This window comes from Cyprinus carpio, chromosome A16 (assembly GCF_018340385.1).
Source record: "Cyprinus carpio isolate SPL01 chromosome A16, ASM1834038v1, whole genome shotgun sequence".
Taxonomy (NCBI): domain Eukaryota; kingdom Metazoa; phylum Chordata; class Actinopteri; order Cypriniformes; family Cyprinidae; genus Cyprinus; species Cyprinus carpio.
The window spans coordinates 1,274,131-1,301,125 of NC_056587.1; the positions used below are offsets into that span (position 1 = coordinate 1,274,131).

At 36.5% G+C, this 26,995-nt stretch overlaps 2 protein-coding genes across 3 annotated transcripts in view; one reads left to right on the top strand and one right to left on the bottom strand.

Moving 5' to 3' along the window:
* The first annotated feature begins 27 nt into the window (after positions 1–27).
* LOC109106049 (protein THEMIS2-like) lies at positions 28–9,041 on the top strand. 2 transcript variants are annotated; one of them, XM_042771963.1, is made up of 7 exons: positions 28–106; positions 229–401; positions 1,890–2,030; positions 2,607–3,029; positions 5,647–6,821; positions 8,415–8,523; positions 8,674–9,041. In XM_042771963.1, the coding sequence occupies exons 2-7, from the start codon at positions 305–307 to the stop codon at positions 8,754–8,756; spliced, it is 2,028 nt and encodes a 675-aa protein (XP_042627897.1). In that variant the 5' UTR covers positions 28–106; positions 229–304; the 3' UTR covers positions 8,757–9,041. The 2 variants fall into 2 exon arrangements, with proteins under 2 accessions (XP_042627897.1, XP_042627898.1); XM_042771964.1 differs by having other exon boundaries at positions 91–401.
* Positions 8,868–26,995, bottom strand: part of LOC109068204 (replication protein A 32 kDa subunit-like) — a 31,650-nt gene continuing 13,522 nt past the window's right edge. Inside the window, exons 4-10 of the mRNA XM_042771881.1 lie at positions 26,081–26,194; positions 23,214–23,288; positions 20,160–20,276; positions 18,708–18,836; positions 14,879–14,973; positions 9,487–9,696; positions 8,868–8,871 (exon numbers count right to left, since the gene is read on the bottom strand). Of these exons, the coding sequence (XP_042627815.1) occupies positions 8,868–8,871; positions 9,487–9,696; positions 14,879–14,973; positions 18,708–18,836; positions 20,160–20,276; positions 23,214–23,288; positions 26,081–26,194 (744 nt within the window). The remainder of the gene's footprint in view (positions 8,872–9,486; positions 9,697–14,878; positions 14,974–18,707; positions 18,837–20,159; positions 20,277–23,213; positions 23,289–26,080; positions 26,195–26,995) is intronic.

The window sequence follows — 26,995 nt, forward strand, 5'->3', positions numbered from 1 at the left end:
TATTAATGAGTTAAGCCTTCGCCATAAAAGGATTTGGCTCTTCGCCTTCCGGGAGGATGACAACTCAAGTTAAACCGCATAAACTTTAATTATTAACGCAGTTATTGTATGTTGAAACAAAAAGCACATGTATAATAATTTACATTAAATTTAAATGTGTCTATTTCAATAAATGCAAATGAAAGGCTTGTGTGCAGCTCACTGTATGTGTTTGTGCCTGTGGTTCAGGGTGAGTCCCTCTCAGACTTCCTCTCTGAACTCTAGTGAAGTTTGCGCAGACTGAAGATCAGCTCAGCTGTGAGAGATGGGAGACCTCCAGTCTCTGCGAGACTTCATCAACTGTCTGGATCAACAGTCTCTACCCCGCGTCCTGCAGATCTGCTCTGGGGTTTATTTCCAGGGTAGGTTCATCTCTCTTTCTGTATGTTCTGCATGACACTTTGACACTCTCTCCAGGCATACAACAAATTAATTAGATTTTTGTGTTCCCCTATGTCCATAAATTTATTTTGCATTGGGATTGTTAACAATTTTTTTCCAGTTTTATGAATCTTTTAACCATTTTGTAAAATAAGGAACAAGAGTGTTCTCTAAATGCTATGCTGTGTTGAGATTGACTTTGGTGCCAGAGACCTTGATGATGTGCAGTAATGTAAAAATAATTATAATTTTGAAATCAAGCCCATTAGTTCTTAACAATCATTTGTCAAATATTACTGCAAGCCCCTGGATTAAATAGGCATGCATTTTTTTTATTTTTTTTTTAGAAATGTGACTTGCCCAGTATAATGTTGTTTCCGTTTAGGGTAAATTTGACCTATTTTTACATTTTAAAATACATAGTGAAAAAAAACAAATAGACAATGTGCATATGAGATATGTCATGCTTTATGTCTGGGATCTCTGAAACCCCAAACCAAAGTAATGTAACACCTTCTGAGCGTGCTACTAAGCAAGTTAAAATGTCAGACTTAACCATAAACTGTTTTTGTGCTATTGAAATGGCTGTGGGGTCTCTCCAACCCCAAACAGGACATGAGGTTTAAGATCCTTTTTTTTTTCTTTTCTTCTTTTCATTGTCTTTGTGGTTTACACTGTGCATCCTCAGTAGATGTGTGACCGGATGAGCAATTGAGTTTAGTCTTATGTGTAGTTTTTGTTTCTTACAAAGGGTGATCTCAAATCAAATGTAAACTTAAGTAGTTCACTGCTATTTATACATCAAGATATGCATGTGATCATCATTTTGATTCATATATACTACAGCATCTTATGCAATATTATAGGCTTATTTATCTGTCGAATGTGCTTTTGCATGCATAAAACTGTAAAAGTCATTGCTGTGTACTTTAGATCAGTGGTTGTCAGGAGTCAGATTTTATATTTAATGTCAAATGGTGACCCCAGCACAGTATCAGAATTGTTTGTAATACATAAATAATAATAATAATAAAAAGTATTAAAATCTGGTTTTGAAGATAAGTATTTTCAACACAATACTGCTATATACGTTTTTTTTTTTTTTTTTTTTACTGTTTATTGTCCTATACACTTACCCCATGCTGAACAGAACAGACTTGCAACCGCTGAGAACCACTGCTTTAAAGAAAGAGGATGTTGTAAATTTGACTGAAGTACAGTATTGAAGTAAAATAAAACAAAGGCCTCTAGAAACTATAATCAGTACAATGCATCATCACAATGGAATATCTATTTAATCCATACTTTCACAATTTTATGAAATGCAGAGATATAGAGGGGTCTGGCTCCCTGTGGCATGTTGCACTGTGCAAACAAATTTCATCTTAACATTTTATAGGAATCACCAATATTAAAATGAACCCATACGGTTATGCAAATAAGGCATGATGATGTGTTATTTTTTTCAGGGTCCATTTATGAGCTTTCAGGGAGTGAAGTGTGCTTGTCTACTGGAGATTTGGTGAAGATCATTGGTTTAGAGCTCCTGTCTGTATCTTGTGAGGAGATTGACACTGGAGCTTCATTTGAATTGCCTACAGGATATTTAGGTGAGCCACTAAACAACAACAAGGTGTTTCCAAATAAAATATTATAAACTAGAACTGAGTATTTTGGCCTGGTGAAACCTCTTTTTGTGTTACTCAACATATGTTTACCTTACTGAGTAACTAACAGCCTATATGATTAGAAGTAAACTGGGACAGGCTTCACATAGATATGACTGTTTTTTTCTTTCTTTCTATTTAAAGCATTGGTGAAAATTTTGGTATTTCTAGTACTAACACCACCAAATGGAATTCCAAAAAATAAAGATTGTTTTCAAACAGGTTTCCCTGCCATTGCACAAACAGATCCTATCCAATCCATCATTCATTATATCGAGCCAGGATTTTCAAACAAAGCAATGCTTTAAAATGGGACCATGCATTTAAAACCAAATTGTAGGGAAAGAAGAAATTCATTATTAAAAACAATTATATAAAAATATTCACGTATAAAAACAGCTTGTTTATCCAAAGCTGTTAAGAACTTTCAAGAGCTTTCAAGGTGACTTGTTCAAGGAAATTAATTTGTAATCAAACTGGGCAGATGTATTGATTTTAACACACTGTGCATCTCTCTAGGTCACTTTAGACTCGTTGCTGAGGACCTACCATACAGTACAATAGAGGAAATTGTGGGTTTGTGTCCTGCTGAAGTGGACGCCTGCAGCTCCCTCACTTTCATAAGCCAAAACGACTTGATTATAGACAACTTCACACTACCTGCAGGAAAACAGCTGACCCTGCTGTCAGTGGAGGTTGCCAAAAATGGAGAAAGACTGGCACGGTGTCAAGTGGTGGAGCAGAACATGGCCTCTGCAGAGATACTCCTTCCTCTGTCACTCAGAGGAGAGTTTTACGAGTGTCAAGGTGACCGTGGTTACACCCTACAGGAAATCATGTCATCATCCAGGCTGAGTTGCCGTCGCTTCCGCAATACAAATGAGAACAGTGGGAGCTTGTTGGTTTTCAGCCCATTGTATGAAATTAGTGCCATTATGCATAGTAAGTATAACAGTGTTACTTGGTAAATATTTGTCAAATCCTTTTTCCACCGATAGGATGCTGGTGCCAAAGCCAGATCCATAATTGTCCAGTGCATAGAGTGCTGCAGTGTTGATGTATTTTTTTAGGCTAACCCAAAAGTTAGCATCACCCCGGTTCCTTTGACAAAAACCCAATAGGATGTGTTCATTGGCTTTTGGATTATTTCTGAAAACAAGCTGTGTCCAACCTCTGTAGTCCCATTGAGCCACTTGTGACTAACCACCATTTTCAAAACAAAATGTTGTAGAATAAAACATGAAAATATTCTGAGCTTGCATGAACCACAGACCTTATTTCAGGTATTTAACCAAAGACCCACTAAAAAAAAAACACTGCTTTCAGAACAAGTGAACAAGAGGTGCTAAAATAGGAACTTGTTTCCAGGTTTTGGCCATAATGACCCCACAAAACCTGCCGGTGTCAATCCAGATTAATAGAGCAATCTAGCAAGAATTATGCAAACACAACTAGATTACACAAACCAGATAGTTTTGCATTATAACAAACACTATAGGGCTTGCAAATATGGCCAAAGAGTGAATTGACTTCCTTGAAAGCTACCTTAAATAAAATCCATGAAGCAGTCTTGAAGTGGAAATTAGTTGATATGAATTTTACTAACCAAGGTCTTTGGATTTACCTGAAAACTACAGGTCAGAGCAGAGTTGGAGTCCTCCACAAGGGGGATTGAGTACACCTGTCATAGAGCAGGGGTGTCCTTTAAAGGGGTCATATGATGCGATTTCAAATTTTCCTTTCTCTTTGGAGTGTTACAAGCTCTTGGTGCATGAAGAAGATCTGTGAAGTTGCAAAGACTAAAGTCTCAAATCCAAAGAGATATTCTTTATAAAAGTTAAGACTCGTCCACACCCCCCTAAAATGGCTTGTTCTAACACGCCCCCACATCTCTACGTCACTGTGTTCAGGCAAAGAAAGGAGGAGTACTTTTCAGGCCCCATCCATAGGGAGACACGTTTCGGTGTATACGCATACATTTTGTATTGTATAGGCATTTTGTCCACACGGATCCGGCGTTTTGGGAAAGTGAAACCAATATTTTTTGAAACCGGGTCCCAGAGTGGATAAATTTGAAACCGGCACCCTTGTGTTTTCATGTGGACAGCGAATTGGTATATTTTCTGAAACGATGATGTCATCAGCCCACAATGATGAGACGTCCCTAGTCAGACGCCGCTACGTCACTTAACAGCAACAAAAACATGAACAAACACTGAATGACTGTCTTTTCATTAACTAACATTAACACAGATTAATAAACGTACTGTTCGATGTCCGTTTTCCAAGTATTCTTTTCCATTTTTACTGTATCTCTGTGGCAGAATTACAGCGCCACATGCTGGTCTGGCATGTATACTACATCGTTTTGTGTCTGTTTTGTGTGGACGCAGATATTTCTTGAGACGCGGAAAAAAAAAAAGGATCGGATAGGGAAATCTCTGACCAGGTGTGGACATAGCCTCATTCTCATTGTAGTAGTGTTGTTGCTGTCGCCGCCATGTCGTAGAGACGCTTTGTGTTTTACTGTGAAAGCGAAACTACATTGTTTGGCCTTCCAAAAGAGGATGATATACCTGGAGCTGATCCGTGCTGGTCGCTGAGGAAATACATCAACTTTGCACTGTAGATCGCCGAATCAGCTTTCACCGTGGATAAAGCGGAGTCCAGCTGAGTCCAGTCACATGTGGTTGCTGCAAGTCCAATGGACGCCCCTTCGTAGAATCTGCCGGCCGCGCCGTTCTCAAGCCACCCGCCTCTGCTCACTCAAGCTGGCCTCCACTCACTATAGGCCTCCGCTCACTCAAGGCCGCGGTGTGTGACGCTGTTTCGTTGAGAAAGCGAAACTACTTTCTTTGACATTCCAAAAGAGGACACGACTAGAAATCATGTTTATATCATGTTTATAATGGGTTTTAATGTTTGTGTTTCATCGCTCCGGCTGGACAGGGCATCACACTATGTTAATAGGCGTAACATTTCCGTCACACGCTTGAGATATTCGGCCAATCACAATGCACTGGATAGCTGGCTAATCAGAGCACACCTTGCTTTTCAGACCGATGATCTTTTCTACGCGTTTCAGAAGGCGGGGCATAGAGGAGAAACAATAATGTACAGTATATGGAAAATAATGCGTTTTTTTTTTTAACCTTAAACCGCATAAACACATTTTATTACACCAAATACACAAAATGTTCTTTTTAGCAGCATCATATGACCCCTTTAAAGTTTAGCTCTAACACTAAACTAACATACTTAAACCTTTGCGTTTACCTGAAAACTACACGATGGTATGTTGATGCAGAGTTGGAGTCCTCCACGAGTGGGACTGAGTACACGTCAGAGAAGGGGTGTCTAGTCATGCTTCTTGAGGGCCATAATGCTAATTAAACACATCTGAACCAGCGAAACGTGTTGGAGCAGGTTGGAGTTGAACTCTGCAGGACACTGGCTCTCCAGGTGCAGGATTGGACACCCTAATCATAGAGGCTTGATGCATGGAAATGGTCTTGGAATAAATATTTGTTCATGATTTAATTTTTATATTTACATATAGTGAGGAAGAACGTAGTCAAGTTCCCATCCAGCCTGGAAGTGGATGTCCAGGATGTGACAGGAGAGTTCCAGGATTTAGTTTTCATAACACCGCTATCAATGACTGAAGTTGTGAGTCAGCCAACGGAGTCCTTCCCGACTATGGCAGAGATCCTTGATGGCCCAGAAGGCAATCAGTTTTTTAACTGCAGCTGGTTTCAAGAACTGCAAAGAGGCAGGCATCTCGTGTTACATAGTTTTGGCACAACAACAATGATATTAGCCTCAACTCCAAAGGGGAGGAAGGGAAAACAGTACTTCATCATCTCCGAGAGCTATGGTGGACGAATGAGAAGAAGGGCCCGGGAATTTGAATCAGTATACGAGCTTTACTTGGCATCCTCTCAGTCTCCAGGTTTGAAAGTGAGTGTGACTCGTCACTGCGAGGCGGTGGAGGAAGAGGGAATGCCTGCGCTCAGTGTCGGCGACCAGCTGGAGGTTTTGGGAAAGGCGCTGATGGATGGACTCAAGGATTCATCAGGAGCTGCTCAGAAAGTAGAATGTTTAATTTGCAAACAGACTACGGAGGTGGACGAAGAGGATGAGGAAGATGAGGAAGATAGTAAGGAAATCTCTCTGCCACTGTTTATGGCAGGTCACTTTGTGGAAAAGCTTTCAGACAACAAGAAGTATAAATTAGCAGATTTAGTGAGAAACTCTTTGCCTATAGATATTAAAGTGGTAACTCGGGATAAAGAGCTAGAAAAAGATCCTCTGATGGGGTTACCAGCACTTAAGCTTGAGGAGACTTTCACAGAGACCACGGTGTTGACGAGCCTACCAAATAAACCAGACCAGTGCTTTGAGTTGCCAGTACGCTGGTTACAAATGTCTCTCTGTTTCACCTCTGATCATCTGCCGTGGTCTAGTAATGAGTCCCCAGAACTTCACGTAGAGAGAGTCACTGAGGTGACAGAGAAATTCTACTATGAATATCATAAACTTACAAGCAAAATTGAGGAACCACCTCCTCGTCCACCAAAAAGGAAGCCATCCAGTTCAGAAGTGCCTAAAAAGCCCTCCAAGTCTGAATCGAAATCACCAAACTTTAGGAGTGCTGTGACCAAACATCTCGACAACCTGTCTCTGGATCAGACAAAGGGTAGACGGTCTCCTGCTCGACCTCCGCCAGGGGGTGTAAGCACAAACTTTTATTCACCCACTACAACAGAAATGTAAAATTCAAACATGAATATATAGGTTTCATGAGTCATTTGTAGATTATCTAATTCAGGATTATCTATTACTGCTTTTTCTCAAATTCCCCTTCTGCGGTGATGGAACAATCAGTTGCTCACATATTTACATGGTAAAGTTTAAAGTATACTAATCTATTAAAAATAATAATAATGATAATAGTTCATCCAAAAATATGATCATAATCTTGTTCAAAATCCAAAAAACTTGCTTTGTGAAATAAAATTGTTCAGCAGAATTCCCAACCTGCTCTTTGCTATACAATGAAAGCGACTGGGGAGGGATGTTGTCAACCTCCAATAATGACAAAGCACCATTAAAGTACCATACATGCAGGCTGTGTTCAAATTGTCAAATTTTGGGTATAATTTAAATTATATAAATTACACCTATGTATATATTCTAACTCTAGTACTTCTTTATTACTCATTTAAACATATCCATAATTATGTTGTCCATACATAGATGTCTATGCACAGTCTACACAGCATAATAGATTGACAAAGATATTTCTCTACAAAGAATCAATGGCAGTTCTCTACAAAGGCAGTTAAGAATTTTTTCTTACTGTTAGTGATAAATAATATATATATTCTTTTTATAAGGGCAGATCTTTTCTAACCTCATTAAACACATCATCTTTGATTCTTACATTTAATGGATTCATTTAGAATAAGACACTATAGGACTGCTACCAATTAATTTAAATCAGTATATCAACAAAATCCATGCAGAAAAGCTGCATCTGAAGTTTAATGCAAGATTGTTTATTACAGCTCAGCAGGGATTTACACAGCAATTACAATTGTATAAGTAATGTTCTGTGATTGTTTTCAAAATACAATTTTGAATACAGAAATATAAAATGATGGAAAATGAGGATAGATTCATTCAGGAATGAAGTATGACTGACTTGAAGTCATTTAATCATTTGCTCAACCATTTTGTTCAAAATGCTTATGCATTGAGGAATGATACACCCCTGTGTGTTGCTTGGAGTATCCCAAGTTGTTATTATTGTTAAATTTCACAGGGAATTATTTAAATTTTCACTATTCAGATCTACAGCAGTGCGGTCAGTTATAAAACATGACTATTTTTCAATGTAAATATTAGTGCAAAGTAGGGCTTCGGACAGCATCGCACAAGTTGTATGGACAACTTATGTCACTAAAGTGTGTCTCTTTCCTTAATTTACAATATATGAACAAGAACATGTCATCATTAATGGCAAATGTAATTTTTTCTTTTGTTTGGTGGAACAAAATACATGTTTAGAACAACACAAGGGTGAGGTAATGATGATTGGAGTTTCATTTTTAGGTGAACTATTCCTGGGTTAACTATTGGTACATGCATAAATTATCACTTATAAAGTCTGCTGCAAACACCATGTGGGATGGTAACGGTGTCTGTGTGTGTATTACTGAACAGAAAACCCCATATCGTCATATGTTCCTCTTTTCTCATTTGTTTAGCTGGCTCAGCAGCGTATAAATTTCACATTTTTTTTTTCTTGTGCAACTCCACTAGACTTCAGACCGGCCCCCTCCACTGTTGCCTAGGAAAGGCTCCCCAGTAGCAGAGAGCGTCAGTCTGCACAATACGTATGTCAAAAGCCCCATAGCAGCACACAAATCAGGTTAGTTGCTCTAATGAGGTTTAATTTTTATTCGATGATACTTGGAATAGCCCATCAGGGAGCTAAATTATTATGTACACTAATCTATTCTTTCCTTTTCTTTTTGTATAAAATTTGTATAAGTAATGTAAGCCAAAAAAAAAAAAACAGCACAGAGCCTCTCTGACTCTGACCATGACTATGAGTCTATCGAAGAAACAATTCAAAACCCCCATGAAAGCTTGTTTTATTAGTTAAAGGGCACTTTGCATTTGGCTGCATCTTCATAGCAAGACGTGCAAAAGAAACCCAAGAAATCAAACTACCAGCTAATATGGAGTCTCCACTGCACCCATACCTAATGCTTATCTGAAATATTTCATTGTGTCTAAATACTCAAAGACAATGCAAGTTTTAACAAATATAACATTTATTGTAAATTATACAATGTCCTTTTTATTGGTTTTTATAACATGCTGACCTCTAAAGAAAGAAAATAAGTTGAAATGTGTATGCTTTTATTAAAATGACCAAAACAAACAGAAATGATGTATATATATTCTCACACATACATACATATATATATATATGTGTGTGTGACCCTGGACCACAAAGCTGAATAAATAAGCTTTCCGTTGATGTATGGTTTGTTAGGATCGGACAATATTTGGCCGAGATACAACTATTTTAAAATCTGGAATGCAAAAAAATAAAAAAAAATAAAAATACTGAGAAAATCGCATTTAAAGTTGTCCACATGAAGTTCTAAGCAATGCATACTACTAATCCAAAATTAGGTTTTGATATATTTACAGTAGGAAATTTATGAAATATCTTCATTGAACATGGTGTTAATATCATTTTGATTTTTGGCATAAAAGAAAAATCTATAATTTTGACCCATACAATGTATTTTTTGGCTATTGCTACAAATATCCCCCAGAGACTTAAGACTGCTTTTGTGCTCCAGGGTCACACACACACACACACACACAAACACACACACACACACACACACAGACTGTATATATATATATATATATATATAAACACACACTATGTAGATAAGAAATGGGCTTATTAAGGTAATCTGAAGGAAAAAATGTATAGTTTTCATTGTCTGTTGATCTGAAGTGGTCCTCATCAATGGTGGAGAAAATGTGTCCCTCGTTGCTGAGAAAATCCACAATTTGCCTGTAAAAAGGTAAAGAGAAGTGAGAATCAAACTGGAGTGAATGGCATTCGTTTTGAATGGAGAGACGTTTGTGCAGCAGACAGATGTTAGACTCAGAACTCGATTCACTTTGAAAGCTGGCCTGGGTTCTGTTTTTAGACAGCTTCTGCAGACGTTTGTCTCAGTTCAGAGCCAGTGCTCATTTTGACAGCAAACTTTGATTATACAGGTTTGATATTAAGGTTTTATCATGATAGACACTGATTTAACTGCTGTGACACACAACATGCCTGTATGTTAAAATTAAATAAAGCATTTGATGGTTTCATCCATCAAGTCTTATTTGCCCTTTCCCCTGTATGAGTGATTGTTTGTTTGTGAGACTAGTTTGTGTTAGTGTTTAGTTAATAAAACTCTTGTGCACAAATTACACAAGTTTCTGATTCTGCTTTGCAAATTAATGTCCCTTTACGATTTTGATCCTTGCTATATGCTCTAATGCATTAATACTGTATGAAAGTACTTTTTGCGGCCACGAAAATATCCTTTCTTAGAGTTGATATGAAATTGCAATAAATGTTCGCTGGATGAACAGATTAGTCAATGGCAGTTTAATTCTGCTACAGTTACTACTGGCAGCTCATATAAATAATTGTAATTAATCTTAATTAATTGTAATTATTTATATACATTTCCCTTTTGAGCTTATTTGCTAAAGCAATGTGCGCTTCCGCGATAGTCACATCGCAGGATGTGCAATGTTTAGTATACTGATCGTTATTCCATATGGACCAGGTACCAGGGATCTATATCCAGTTGAAACCACAAGATGCACCGCTGCTGCATTTTCCATTCAAAATAAGCTCAATGCGGAGATGATATTGGTTAGTTTAAAACTAGGGATGCACCGGTTGACCGGCCATAAACCGGAAACTGGCCGGTTTTTGCTTAAAATACGCGATCGGCAATCGGACGGTTCGGCTGGTTTTTTTCGGCCAATTTTTTCGGAAGTGCGCCTGCGTGCACAGACTACATTGTAATCATTCGCTATCATGTCATTTGTGTGGAAGTATTTCAAAATCTGTGCGCAGGACACGGGCAGCCGTTCAGCACTGGAAGTGCAGAGCTACATGTCTGAGGCACAGATAGCAGGAAGCGAACAGCCTACTGCACAAAATAAGAGCCCCTTTCCTGCACTCACTGAAGCTGCGCGAGCGTACTGGACCTGTCCCGCCCTGCACAAGCGCAGACAGTGAAGGGATGTTCAGCTCAACTTCTCGCGTGTTGGATGAGAAACGAAAAGGACTAAAATGCTTTTTTTTTTTTTTTTTGGTAAAGTAGAACTTGCATACACGTTTGAGAAGCCAGAAGTAAATGTCAGTTTTGTATAGGATGATTATTTTTTTTTTACCTTAAAATTACATTGACTTAATTTGATTTAAAAATCACCTGCTGTAGCACACAAAAAAAAAGTGTTTCATTCATCCAATTAAAACATTTTAGGGTAATGAATCACATTTATATTTTTTTAACTTGAGACAATAGTTATTTATTTTTCATTGGCTCAAGTAAAAAAAATATAGATGTAAATCAATACCCAATTTTTTTTATTATTTTCTTTTTAAATTGGACGAATTAAACACTTTGCATCTTTGTTTTATTCGCACCAACATTATTTGATTTTAACATTTTGGAATAATGTATTTATATAGCATACTTTTATTTAGTCTCACTGGTAAAGACCTTTTTTTTATTTAAAACCAAATTTAAAAACTAAAACAAATACTGAATGCTGATTAAACATCTTCTTGAATGTGTGTTGATTGTGTTGTTTAGACTGTAGAACTATGCAGTTGTTGTCTTTAATTTCACATGGTTACAGTTAATGTTTTAATTTAAGCCCAGTTTATGTAGTTTCAACACAATTCAAAAACAAAAGCTAAATGCTGATGTCTGTAACATCTATGTTTGTACTGAATGTAGGCTACTTACTGTGCAGTTACTGCCGTTAATTTCAGATGGTTACGGTTATTGTTTTCAATAGGCAAAAACCAGTTTGGCCTATTAAATACCAAATAAACATCTTGTTTATGCACACTTTCCTTCTTTCTTGTTTGTTGCTTAAAGATAAAAAAAAAAAATCGAAACCAAGTCATTCACACAGATCGCATATTTGGCACATTCTTGAGACATACAACTATGACTGTTGCACTCACGTCTTGCACAAGAGATGAATAGAAAGCCATGTAAAGTTAAAAGAAGTTCAACTTTTAGAAAACGTCTCAAGAATTTGTGGTGGCTTTATTCCAGTCCACTGCGTCTCATGTGTTTTTAAATGCAATCGTGTGATTGGAGCTTTGGCTATTTGTATTAAGCTATGCATTAATTTACAAATTCATATTTGATTTATAAATAATAGTTTAGATGTTATGCACTTTTTTATAGACAACAGTTATTTTTATTGCATTGAATAAACCGTTTAATGGGGTGCCTTATTTTGCTCATTGCGCCCTCAGGAGATGGGCCAAAAGTTTAATCTGCATATAAAATATAAGAAAGGAGATATTTGTCTCAATTTTATTTTGTTATTTTGTTTGTTAAGACTAAAATTAGTTGCTATTTGTCTTAATAAATTGGGTAAATTGAAAATACGGGGGTTAAATTTAAACCTTTTTTCCTACTGCTCTGTTTATTAAGAAAGGTTTAAAAAATAAAAAATAAATAAATAATTATTGATACCGAACGATATGAAATATTCTATCATGATAATTTTTTTAGCTATATCGACCAGCCCTAGCTTCACCGTTCTATTGATTTTTTTGCCACTTTAGATTTACTAAAAAATCTTTACGTGAACAGAATGTCACTTACGTTTGAAAGCTGAAAATAATGTTCTGCTGTCCGTAAGCAATGAGACATGAAGTTATGAGAAATCTTAATATAATACCGTACGTGTGACTGGACACCAATAGCGGATTCATCTCAATAATCACTTGGTCTGGTGGTTTTGTCATGCGGGTGCCACTTTATCATCAGTTTAGCGCTCTTATCTGCTGCTGACAGGAAAGACGCCTTCCTGATGCGCACGTACATCTGTTGTGGTTTAAAGATGACTTTATATTCAAAAATTTTAGCTTATTTTAGACATAAAAAAAACTATGTGTCATTCTTCAAGTGGTTATTTTATCTGTGTTGTGCTGAAAGCTTGTTTGTAAATCTCTCATTATGCTATCACCAAATCCTGGAAACTGATCTTTTTGCCAGCTTGTTTTCTTTCAGTCAGCACAGGTTTTGTATTTCTTTCAGTTTTAGAGTAAATAAAACAAACAAACAAACAAAAAAAAAACATTATTTGTGGACAATTTTGGCAATGTTCACTCAAAAACTGAGATGCAAAAGCTCAGGTGAATGAAGCCTATAAAAGAAAAAAGAAAGAAAAAAAAAAGGAGAGAAATACAAAACCTGTGCTAATTTAAAGAAACCAAGCTGATAAAAAGATTGAATCTAATATTTTTAAGAAGTTCAGGAGCAATTTTTTTTGTAGGCTGGTCATTTTTGAACAGGAACACCACAAGTGCATCTAATATTAGGGGTGGAACGGTACACAGATGTCACAGTTCAGTATGTACCTCAGTTCAGGGATCATTGTACATCAGGAAAAAAAAAAAGAAGGAAAAAAAATCTACTATGCTCGGTTTCTTTTATTTTTAACAGACAGTAGTAAAAAATTAAAAAAAATAATAATAATTCCATGTAGATGTGAAAATGTATACATGTATATAATTATGTATATATAATCTGCAGTACATATACATACAAGGAATAAATTCTTGAAATGTATTTGAGTTAGTTTACAAATAAACAAGAGAAAAAAAAACCCAGTGTGACAGGTAACGTAGCCTATATATGCTTGATATAGACAGATATATATATCTATATAGTTTCAGTTCATTTTTGTGACAGGCTTAATTTGTTCACGGAAAGGAAACTCAAATGGCAGAAAGCACATCCTATCTGTTTTCTTTATTTTACAAAAGCATAGTGTTTTGTTTTTTTATTGTGAGTGTACACAAATGAAAGCAGACGTTTATACAGTGATGCATTATTAATAAGTGTTTAAAGTTGATTCTGCTGGTATAAGGAATCAGTTGAAGTGATTGAGCCGGTGCATGCACACACACACACACACACACACACACACACACACACACACACACACACACACACACACACACACACACACACACACACACACAGCTCCATTTCACAAACAGTTGAGTGCACAAGCCTTTAAAGTATACTCCTTTGTGAGTCTGTGAAAGATGCATTCAAGAATCAGCACATACTGTCTGGAGGGTTTTGTTTCAAGTGCACAACTCATGACATTCGCCCCCTTCTGGATCGAGGGTGAATTGCCTGTATTCATTGTAAGGCCTCATGCACCGAAACGAGATGTCCTTATCGTTCCACCCCTAATATATATACATAATATATATATATATATATATATATATATATATATATATATATATATAATATATTATATATATATATATATATATATATATATATATATATCCTAATATATACATATATAAAACCCCGTGTGAGCAAAGTCAGTAAGTTTTAGTCCATTGCAATAACATTAACCTGCAGGAAAAGTTTAAATCCTCTCTGTGTCAAAATGACAGAAACACAATATGAACTAGAATTACAAATAATTAAACTTTACAACAAAATAAAAATGTGCATTAAAGAAAAACAAAACTGTAATTTACAGATTTATTGCTAAAACTAACAAAACCTTAACTGAAGTCAATTTGAAAATAGTATAAAGAATAAAAATGAAATTAAATGCAAAACTATGAACTTTGCCAAAGACAGAACTAAAAGATCCTGAAATACCATTTCTACGCAAGAACAGAGTCAGCCACAGATTAGGAAACAAACCACTGAGTCACAAATATGATGAGAACTTAGCTCAAGTTAATGTAAAATCTCACATGAACCTAACTATGACAGAATAGAGGAAGCCCTTTCAGGGAAATAAAGGACGTGCTATTCTCAAAGCTCACTTGGCTTAAAAGAAGAGAAACTGAAATTTGGAAAGAGGAAGAGAAACGTCAGATCCCTTTCTGGATTAAGGTTCACTACAAAAGCCCTTTCTGTATAGAGACGCTTCCCAGGAGGAGAGGTGTGTACCTGATGACTGTGACGCTCATGCCGCTCAGCTTCTGCTTCAGGTCCTGCATGCTGATGCCTTGAGGCTCATGACAGCTCTTGATCAGACTCAAAACCTGCACAAAGACCAGAATCCACATCAGCAAAATTGAGAATAAAATATTAAATAAAATGTCCTGAATTTGATGATCAGGGTAAACTGAACTTATTTTATCCTCTGAGAAACATGCAAATATTTTCTGTAGCTAATGAAAGGCAATACTAAACTAAAAAATAAAAAATAAAAAGGGATATTTAGGCAAAATCAGAAAAATGTTGAATCTTCATTCTGTTCAGAAGTTTACACCCCTGGCTCTTAATGCATGTTTTTTTTTCTTCTGGAGCATCAGTGAGCGTTTGAAGCTTCTGTAACAGTTGCATACAAGTCCCTCAGTTGTCCTCAGGTCTCAAAATCATACAGTCATTTTTGGAAAGGGTTCTGAAAGATGCTGGGAAACCAAAGACCATTTGTGAAAGCTGAAGGATTTTTCTCAACAACAGCAGACAGTTTAACTGTTCAAGACAAACAAGGGAGACAAGAACAACCATCACAAAACAAAACAAACAGCTGTGGATCATCCAGGTAACAACAAAGCGTGTGTTAACTTTTGCATGGGGTCATTTTTATAAATTCAACTGATTTTCTCTTGTGGACAACACGTAAACATCTTTTATGTGAAATATCTTATTCAGGTCAGTACTAAATAAAAAAAATAACATGCATTTTGTATGATCCCTCTTGTTCTGGTAAAATCATTAGCATTTTGCAGATACTGCAAAGTGTATGTAAAATGTTGACCACATCTGTACACACACACACACACACACACACACACACACACACACACACACAATGCTGTTGGAAGCAGTTCTGCTGCTCAGTACTTTTTTGGAACCTGTGATACTTTTTACAGGATTCTTTGATGAATATAAAGATAAAAAGAACAGCATTAAGAAATCCTTTCAAACTATTTAGGTCTTTACTATCACTTTTTATCATTTTAACACAACCTTAATGAATAAAAGTATTAATTACTTAAAAAATAAATAAATAAATAAATTATTTAATTAAAAAAATTGACCGGTAGTGTATATACTGTTACAAAAGATTTCTATTTTAACTAAATGCTGTTCTTTTTATTTATCAAATAATCTGTAAAAAAATAAATAAATATAAATAAATAAATAAATAAATCACAGACTCCAAACCTAAACCAAGCAGCACAACTGTTTCCAACATTAACAATAAATCATCATATTAGAATGATTTCTGAAGATCATGTGTCACTGAAGACTGGAGTAATGATGCTGAAAATACAGCTTTGAACACAGAAATAAATTACAAATTAAAGTATATTTATAAAAAAAACTATATATTTTAAATTGCAATAATATTTCACAATATTACAGTTTTTCCCTGTATTGTTGATCAAAGATTTTAAAAAAAGCAGCCTTGATGAGCACAAGAAACTTTTTTACAAACATTACAATCCTAGCCGATCCCCACCGTTTGAACGGCAGTGTGCACACTAGGGCTGTGTATCACCAGCAAAGTCACGATACGATACGCATCATGATAAAGGACTGCACTGAATTTCACCTCGGCAGAATTTAGTAAAACAGCTGTTGATTAAACACTGCATACTATAGGGCTATTTCTAACTAACTACTGGCAGAGCAGGCAGCTGACCTCTGCATTATGAAGGGCTTCCATAACTGTACCACAGTACAATACAGGTGATGGCACATGTTTCATGTTTACATTGGGCACTCCCCACCAGGTACAATATTCTGATTTTTTGCATCTTGTCTTTAAACCCACAAATAATAATGTAGTCTACTCGTTCTAATAAATTTATATTGTAATGTACTCATTCTAATATATAAAAAAAAAAAAAAAAAATTTTTTTTTGTTGTTGGTTTTTATTGAAAAAATTAATTTATTTTGTTGGTTTAGTTATATTTGAATGAGAAGAGTTCTAAACTAATGTGCTGTCTTCTGTATCTAACGCACACACACACACGCTCAGTCACTCACACAGATCACGCTGTGGCCGCACGCAGACATTCAGGAACAAACTTTTTAACGCTGCCCCGCAATTTTATCAATTAAATAGCTTAATCGCTCCAGGAATTGGCAACATCATCGTTTCTAAAGGAATTAAAGCCACAGCTTCACTGTTAACAGAGAAACGCGGTAAAACGGTGGTAATTCATACATACATAGCCTCTCTCTCTCTCTCTCTCTCTCTAATAAATGAACATTTGATGAATTACACTTTTCTGAGAATAGAATACTGAAGTGGAGATCGCTAAACTGCAAGCTTACTAGGCATGGGCCCATTACCGGTTTCAAGGTATACTGCGATTTGAAAATGTCACGGTTTTCAAAACCACTAATATTTTCCATTATACTGTTGCTGTTTTATGATGTGTTTTCCATGTCTCCTCGATGACTGAAAGAGTAGGAATCCCTCAGACTGACTGCAGTGTAGAGAGTAACACTGACCCCTCCTCCTCCTGTTGGTCAGTCACGTGTGTGTAGGATGACCCGGGTACACTTCACATTCAGCGTTCCTTTCCGTCTCGTGCACAGCTGCGTCTGCACAGCTTTCAGAAGTATACTTAACCCCAGATGAGCGCGGACGGATGAGCTCGACACATGAACAGTACCACGGGGTGCGCGCCTGTCTGTGAGGCCTCTTGATGATGAAAATAATGTAATGCCGACGGTGCGCAGGTGGTGGGAGTATGTCTTTGGGGTTTATTCGATTGGCAACCGGACGTTTTTTGAATTATTTAATGTCTATGTTGTGAGGTTGGAGGGAATGCTTTGGAATTCAATCATTTTCCAAAATGTAATTTATGTGAAAATATGAAGTCTGTTAACGCCCTTTAACACAGACCAGAGACACTGAAGACTGACGCAGAGTAAAATACTGTATCAGGCAGATCACTCACTGTTCATGATGCACAAACTATTGGAAGAAAATCCTCAATACTTTTTCTTCTGAAAAGTTCACGTGGTATAACTTCACGAAGCTTGTCAGAACATTCTGTTTTTGCTTCAAATTGGGTTATTATTAAATCAGATTATGTGTGTGATTAGTGTTATATAACTAAATGATATGAAATGATATAAATTATATGTATATGAATTATATAACTAAAATTAAATAACCGTAATTACAAAAATAAACTAATTCTACTGTTTCTAATATTCTGTATGTTGCTCAAAAACAAAATATATTGTCCAGCTGGAAAAAAATAGATTTCTTTTTTTACCCAGTCATTTAAAAATAACATTTCAGAGCTGAAACCGTGATATTTTTGCTTAAGGTTATCATACCATCAAAATCTCATACCAGCCCATCCCTAAAGCTTACAGGTGTTTTCAGAAAGCAAGCTTGTTTTGTCACAGTGGATATATGGAGGATGATTTTTGTTGCCAGGTTGACAAAGATAAGTAGCACACTTAGCAGATATTTCTGTATTGCACAAGTGGGAAGCTCTGTTTTTATATCAGGCAACCCAGTTCTGTTCCTCTGCGGCCAGATTAAACCTTGCTGCAGCCTATATAGTATGCTCTATTCATTATTTTTTTAGAAACCTCGCACTTTTCTACTCCATTTTAAATAGTGTTCTTGTATTAAAAATAAAGCATGGCCCACTGCTGTGTCACACTATCAACACAGGGCCAGCTGTATCGATACTCTTATCATCAAATCTCTGTGACAATACATCGTCACATCGATGTATCCAACACAGCACCAGTACACACACAAATTATGTCCCAGCATTTTTCACTCACTTGGTTCTGGTTGGCACTCAAACCATTGACGAGCATCATACTAGCGGCAGAATAGCTTCCTGTGGAGCCCATGCTGCTCATGCTAGTATGTGACGTGGGCATGACGCTCATTCCTCCGCCTCCTCCCATCTATAACAGAAAAAGCATCGATTATCAAACACAGCCACAACAGACAAAGCACTTATGAAATAGTGAGAGATATATTGGCCAGGTCCATATTTTGCTGCTTCCACTATGGAAGTTTCAATATTATATTCCAAAATTATATTTTATATTATTCAGGGCCCTATGATTTTGGAAGAATAAATAAAACATAGGGCTGTATGATTAAATCATGAAAACGTAAAAAAGTGAAGTCTGTATGTTCCGCGTGCCACAGTCTGGTCTGCTGCACAAACGCACGTGTGTGTGACGCTCGTCTGCGTCTCACTGTATAAGGACATGAACCTCCAGAGCTGCTCTGAGAGTCATTTATTTGAGAAAACTAACATCAGACACACACAGAAACTCAATAACCCATCAAAATAACGGTTTATGACAGAATTTGACAGTAGAATGTGTAGTAGCAACAATAATACAGTTTAATGAAACATTAATTTCATAAGACACTAATATTGTTAAATTGTTCAAATGTTATGAATTTAATTGATTAGAAATATTTTATGATTATTAAAACTGAATCCAGAAATATTTAAATGGAAAAACTTTCTTTGTCTTTAGGAAGACATAAAATGGATTTTATAGAACCCTAATTATTATACTGTCCCATATTATATTATATATGATTTATACAAATCTTCCATTCAACATCTCAGATATTTAAATTGTTTCATATATTTAAGACTTTATTTATGGGCTTAAATTCTGAGCTGTACATTTTAAAGGTGTCATGTGATGCTGCTAAAAAGTACATTATTTTGTGTATTTGGTGTAATGAAATGTGTTTATGTGGTTTAAGGTTCAAAAAACACATTATTTTCCACATACTGTACATTATTGTTTCTCCTCTATGCCCCGCCTTCTGAAACGCGTTGATTTTTACAAAGCTCATCGTTCTGAAAAGCGAGGTGTGCTCTGATTGGCCAGCTATCCAGTGCTTTGTGATTGGCCGAATTCCTTAAGCGTGATGAAAATGTTACGCTGCGTAAACATAAAACCATGTCTGCATTTGTGATCGGAGAAACGACAAACAACAAGCGCTACTCTACACTTCTTAAAAGCCGTGGACAAGTCTTAACTTTTATAAAGAATATCTTTTGGAGTTTTGCAACTCCAAAGATAAAAGAAAACTTGAAATTTTATCATATGACCCCTTTAAAGACATTAATGACCTGCAGGAACCCTGTATTGATTTCATGAGTAACCATCCCTGTCATGTATGAATAAAGATGTCATAAATCACTAGCTGTGAGTTAGCAGAAGTGTCGAGGGAGAAGTACAGGCTAGTCTAACCGTGTTCTGTGGTTTGCTCTGCTGCACATGAGCGTTCACAACCTCCAGCATATGTGAAGTAACTTCATTCATATCCTCCAGCACTCGGACGCTGAACGCAACCAAAGACCGGTTATTCTGCAATAAGACAAAACAATCAGTTTAATACTGCATAGAAGAAAGAGGAAAAGCACACCAGCGAGGGCCATACTGGTGTTTTATATACTCATACACATACTGTATACATTACTGAAGATGTTCAGGGGGCCATGATGCATAGAGACCAACGGGCAAGTAGGGTTACTCTATTTCACAAAACACTCTTAAGTAGTGTAGAAGGGAGTTATGAACCTGGGGCTTCACTAACACTCTTCCAGCAGAAACCGAACAACATACTGTGATAAATGCAGAGGAATACATATGGTGATCTTAAAGGGTTAGCTCTCCCAAAAATTACAATTAGGCTGTGTTTTACTCACCCACATGACACCCATAAAAATCCACTCTTCTCTTATTAATTCATAGGAAAACCTTTCTTTGAATGAACACACATATACTTCAGGTCATTGTGTATGTTGTATATTGTCTTTTGTATTGTAAACTGTTTCATGCATGGAGTTCATCACTCTTCAAACCCGGAAGAAGGTGATCGCGAGTCCTACACCACCGAACCTCCAAACCACCAAGACTTTCATCCCAGACTGCATCCAGACGCTCGTTCAAGGCCAAGGCAATGCAAGTATCGTACACTTAACTGAACGAAACAGATTTAGTATAAGCTATTTACATTTATGTATTTAGCAGACGCTTTTATCCAAAGCGACTTACAGTGCATTCAGGCTATACATTTTTTTTTTTTTTTTTTTTTACCAGTTTTTCCCTGGGAATTGAACCCATGACCTTTTGCGCTGCTAACGCAATGCTCTACCACTGAGCCACAGGAACAGCTAAGCAATAGCTAAGGAACAGCTAAGCTAAACCCCACAATAAACGCCGCTGTTGGTTTTCTTTCTCTTTTCAAAGCTTCATTCTCTGGTTTTCCTGATGGTTTCATCCATCAAATCTCATTTGCCCTTTCCCCTGTATGAGTGATTGTTTGTTTGTTAGACTACTTGGTGTTATTTTTTAGTTAATAAAACTACTGTGCACAAATTACATGAGTTTCAGATTATGACTTTCTTCTTTCAGGCGAATCCAGTCAGAGTTATATTAAAAATTGTTCTTGATCTTTCAAGCTGTTAAATGCCACTCAGCGGGTGTTGCAGTGCATCAGTCTAAAAGAAGTTAAATAAAAAGCACCCATCCATAAAAAAAAAAAAAAAAAAAAAAAAAAAAGTGTCTCACACGGCTCTGGCGGGTGAACAAAGGCCTTCTGTAGTGAATCGATGCATTTTTGTAAGAAAAATATCCATATTCAAAACGTAATAATCACTTTAATCTAGCTTGCGCTCACTGTTGTATACGGAAGCAGTTCCGGGCGGATGTTGTATGAGCTCGGCTTTGCGCTGTTACCCTTTTTTTTTTTATGGATGGGCACTTTTTATTTAACTTCTTTTGGACTGATGCATGCAACACCTGCTGAGTGGCATTAAACAGCTTAAAAGATCAAAGATTTTTTTATATAACTCTGACTGGACTCGTCTGAAAGAAGAAAGTCATATAGGAGTAGGGGTTGAACGATACATGTAATTGTACCGAACCGTCACAGTACGGACATCCCGTTTCGGTGCATGAGGCCTTACAATGAATACAGGCAATTCACCCTTAATCCAGGAGGGGGTGTCCACAGCAATGCAATGCTGTTTGATAACCGGCTGCCAGCAGAAGAACAGCGAATGCCGTGAGTTGCGCACTTGAAAACAAAGCCCACTTGACAGTGGCCATGTGCTGACTCTGAATGCGTCTCTCACAGACTGACAAAGGAGTATACTTTAAAGGCTTGTGCACTTAACTGTTTGTGAAATGGAGCTTTGTGCTCGTGTATCCTACCTCTCTCATTCGGCACAAATCCAAACATTCCATAATACTTCCATATTTGCGATTATACGAAATTATAGGCTTTATTGGAGCTTTGTGCTCGTGTATAATATTTTTCCATATTTGAGTCGGACTCCCAATTATCGAGTCTCGGGCCGGGCAGGAATTGTGGGTGGGGGGGAAAGTGCATGTACAGGTCTCTATAGGCTTTACCATACTTAGGTGCCCTTGAGCAAGGCATCGAACCCAACGGCTCCCCCGGGCGCCGCAGCATAAAATGGCTGCCCACTGCTCCGGGTGTGTGACAGTGTGTGTGTGTGTTCACTGCTGTGTTCACTTCGGATGGGTTTGCAGAGCACTATTTGAGTATGGGTCACCATAATGTACGTCAACTTTTTATTTTGATAAAGTATCAACTGTGCTGTCAAGTTAGCAACGCTGGAACTGATATGTCTTGATATCACTTCAACTGTTTCCTTATACCAGCAGAATCAACTTTAAACACTTTTTGTCTTATTAATAATGCATCACTGTATAAACTCAGCATATATTGCTTTTTTCCCATTTTAATCTGTAAACTAAATCAAATATATTTCAAGAACTTATTCCTTGTATGTATATATGTAGGCTACTGCAGATTACACATATTTAACGTAATGTAATAATATTTAGTATTTTCACATCTAGGTGGAAAAAAAATTGTAATTTGTCCTACTGTCTGTTCAAAATAAAAAGAAACCGAGCATAGTAGATTTTTATTTATTTTCCTTTTGTACAGAAATAGTATTGAACCGTGACCCCCAAACTGAGGTACGTACCGAACCGTGACGTCTCTGTACCGTTCCACCCCTACTCTGGGGTGAGTAAAACACAGCCTCATCTTCATTTTTGGGTGAACTAACCCTTTAAGTGCATGAAGTAAAAAAGATTCTATCATTTCTCAAACTGCAGAATGCACAGGAAATTATATTTTAATAATTAAATAGTGCAACAACTCCAACTTCCACACATTCTGGACTTCAGCTTACACATGTGAGAGATTATAAAAACAGCACTTTCATTTCCATTAATTTACATGGGTTACACATAAGTTCTGACCTGAAAAGAGCGGAGGTTGCCGGAAACTTTGACGTAAGAGCCTGGAGGAATGACCGAGTTATCAACACCCATGTCCTGGAAAAACAAAATAAACACGATTTATGACTAAAAATATAGAGGTTATTATCTTCAGGATTCCCAAACTTTTTGAGCAGTCAATTTCCATGACTTTTCCAGATCTTTGTGGCTTCTAAAGAAGGACATTTAAACATCATTTTATCTGGGTTTCTGCAGGTTTGATGACGGTAAATTTAAGAGTTTTTAAAGACCAAGTAAAGAAACATTAAAGAATAAACTGAATGAAGCACAATACGTCAATAAGTTGTTTGCACATGATGTCATTGCTGTGGTGTGAAATGCAGCAGGAGGGCAGAAAGAGATGTTTCTATATAGGAGTCGCCAGCAGATTCTCAAAATTTTTGCATTGTTTATGGATACTGAAATCGGTCAGGTTTTATCATGTACGGAAATGTTGTTGTTCATGGGGGGGTTGACGGAAAAACTCAAGAGAAAGTGGCTTGTAAACCTGCGTCTGCGGTTGGGAGGAGCCGAGTCGGACAATGCTCGTGTGCGCAAATGTGCAAAAGTGAGACTGCCTTTTTAGTGATTATATGGAAGCGCTATTTGCTTGCTTTCTAGTCTATAATTAAGTCAAAATTTGAATACAAGTTTTGTTTTAAGTGCTGCTAACCGAAATCAGCAGCCACATACCCTGTACATGCAGCACAGTTTCAGGAGTGACATATATTCTGCTTTTCACTTCCTGTCCTCCCTTAGAATTATGTGCGTCATTGCAAATCACGTGATTGCAAAAAAACCTATATGTGACCCTGGACCACAAAACCACAAAAAAAAAAAGTCTGAGATACAACTATTTGAAAATCTGGAATCTGAGGGTGCAAAAAAAAAAAAATCAAAATAATGAGAAAATCATCTTTAAATGTGTCCAAATGAATTCTTAATGCATATTACTAATCAAAAATTAAGTTTTGATATATTTATGGTAGGAAATTTACAAAATATCTTCATGGAACATGATCTTAATATCCTAATGATTTTTGGCATAAAAGAAAAATGGATCATTTTTACCCATCCAATGTTTTTTTGGCTATTGCTAAAAATATACCCCAGCGACTTCTTTTGTGCTCCAGGGTCACATATGTTCCCTAAATCTAGGAAGCTCAATGTCTTGCATTGGTTTAAAAAAAAACAACTTCCAATAGATCTCCATTACTTTTTACATCAGCTCTGATCCCAAACACTCCAACATGGAAGTAATTCTGCTGTACCTTCAGATAAGCCTGCAAAAAAAGTCAAGTTCTTCCTCAGTGTTTTGTGTCTTTTTCCAGTGCAAATGACTAAATATACTGAACTCAAGATATATTTACCTGAGAAGCAAAAACACAGAAAATAAGAAGTCATGTTTTATGGGACACTGTTCAAAATGAAGTTAATGATTTAAATAAGAAGTATATGTTTTATAAAAATCCACTTAATTCAAAGGGAAAACAAGTTTTCATTCCACAATGACAGATAGTTTAAAGCATAAACTCAACTGCGTTCACGTTTTCAATAAATTTGCTTCTCAAGTAAATTAAAGTACCTTGATTTAAGGATGTTGATATTTGCATTGAAAAACAAAAATACTAAGGAAGACATTAACTTTTGCAATGCATGCAAAATTTATTGCTATGACTATGAATTTAAAGGGGTCATTAATTGAGAATCTCCTCTAACTTCAAAATCGTCCTACATCGCTGCAGAAGTACCGACCCAGTGTTTACAAAGTGAACATGCAAAGAAGATCAAATGCAGTTTACAAAAGAAAAAAAAAAACAAAAGAAAAAAAAACGGTAAAACAGCGATGTAGGACGCTTTTGAAGTTGGAGGAGAAAATGAAATGGGAGATTTTAGACCTACCCTACCTGTCATGAACTGGGAAAAAACAAATTAAAAATAAAAACAATTCACACAGAGCTAGACTAGACGAGCATTTCAGGTTAAAAGTATATAAATTGTAAAAACATTTTAGAAAATAACTGATCGTTTCGCTAGATAAGACCCTTCTTCTTCGGCTGGGATCGTTTAGAAAAGTCACAGAAGGCTCAAACTATGAAGGAAGTAGCTTGTCAAACAGATACACAGAAAGTTAGTCTACTGTGCAAAACTATTATCCAATCACAGCAGTGGGTGTTTACTTCCAAGTCTTCAATGCCCATAAAAACAGAGCATTTCTCGAGACAGCCTCAAAACCAGGGGAGAAAATAGCCTAATACTAATTGATTTTGTGTTTTTGAAGGTAAAAATCACACGAACGTCATGAGTGAACCTCAGACAACAGTACAAAATAATAAAAAAGCCAGTTCATGACCACTTTAAGACTTTCTGGTCTGATTTAAGACTTTTTAAAGCCTTTTAGTAGAAGGACAAAAGGAGAATTCAAACGTAAGACCCACAGAAACCGTCCAGATTCCACTCAAAAGGACAATCTCATAAAACAAAGCCGAGCACAAGACAAATCTATTCACTATAGGACCATCCATGACTTTATTTACTCAATTATATGCCAGTGTTGTATCATTAGCATACCATTATAGTTTTTGTTCATATTTTGAACTAATTTATTTTTTTTGTTTTTTTTGTTTTTTTTTTATTTTTAGTTTTTTTAATTTTTTTGTTTTTTTATTTTTTTTTTGTTTTAAATTTTAGTAGTTTTTTTTTTCATATTAAAATTTTCAAGCAATGAAAATGATTGTTAATGGTTTTAACTTAAGTTAACTACAATAACCCTGTTTTGGTTCCTAAAAATCACATTTTAATATGATTACAACCCTTGAAACAAAGCTCAGACCCATCTAGCGCAGTACCTCTGTGTCGACCCACTGCTTCACATCCATGGGAGCCGCTGTCATGTCATCCACCTTATACTGGATGTTGATTGTGGATTTATCAGTGCTTCTGATCACTCCAACAATAGTTACCTAGAAAGTGTCAGACAAAAAAACCCAGACAACAAAATAAACAATTAAAAGTCCTATGTGTAAACATATTAGAGAAAATGCTTCCATAAGTGTATAACCCATGATTGCTTTAATATCAGTCTTGACCGCTTACACAACTACTTTCCTGTTTCTTCATTACGACCCAGGCGTTTATGCTCCGTGCACTTTGACACAGAGAGGTATTCATGTGAAGATAGATTATTCTACTTTTTAGAGCTGTCAAGTGATGCAGGCAAACTTGTTTAACACATCTTCTCATGTTTTGAATTTGGCTGTAAGTTGGTCTATTTTCTACTTTTTCAAATGTAGTGCATTCGGTTCATATTTTTTGCAATATGCAAGATAACGCAAATGTGAAATTTAGCGTTTTCAGGATAAATAACCAGTGTGAAAATAAATGCAGGTGATTGTGCTTAAAGGAGAGAAGCAGAAATCATGATCACAATTGAAATACAATCAATTGTGCAGCTTTACCGATGAAATATACGAAAACGGTTTGCTGATGTGTGATCAGTTCGGAGCATCATGACTTCATCTGGTTTGTCTTCTGACACACATACTGTGGCATTGTGGTATTTTAAGGGTAGTTATTTAGAGAAGTGGTGCTGTGATCAACAAACCACAAACAGCGTCCTCAGGCGGTACACAGAACAAATGCACACCGTTTTAAAAGACATTTTATCCAAATCTTTTTGCTCTTAAAACCTGTGAGGTTGATATACTAACAGAGATCCAGTGTTTCCCATAGGACTTTGTGGGACCGTGGATGGACCTTGGAAT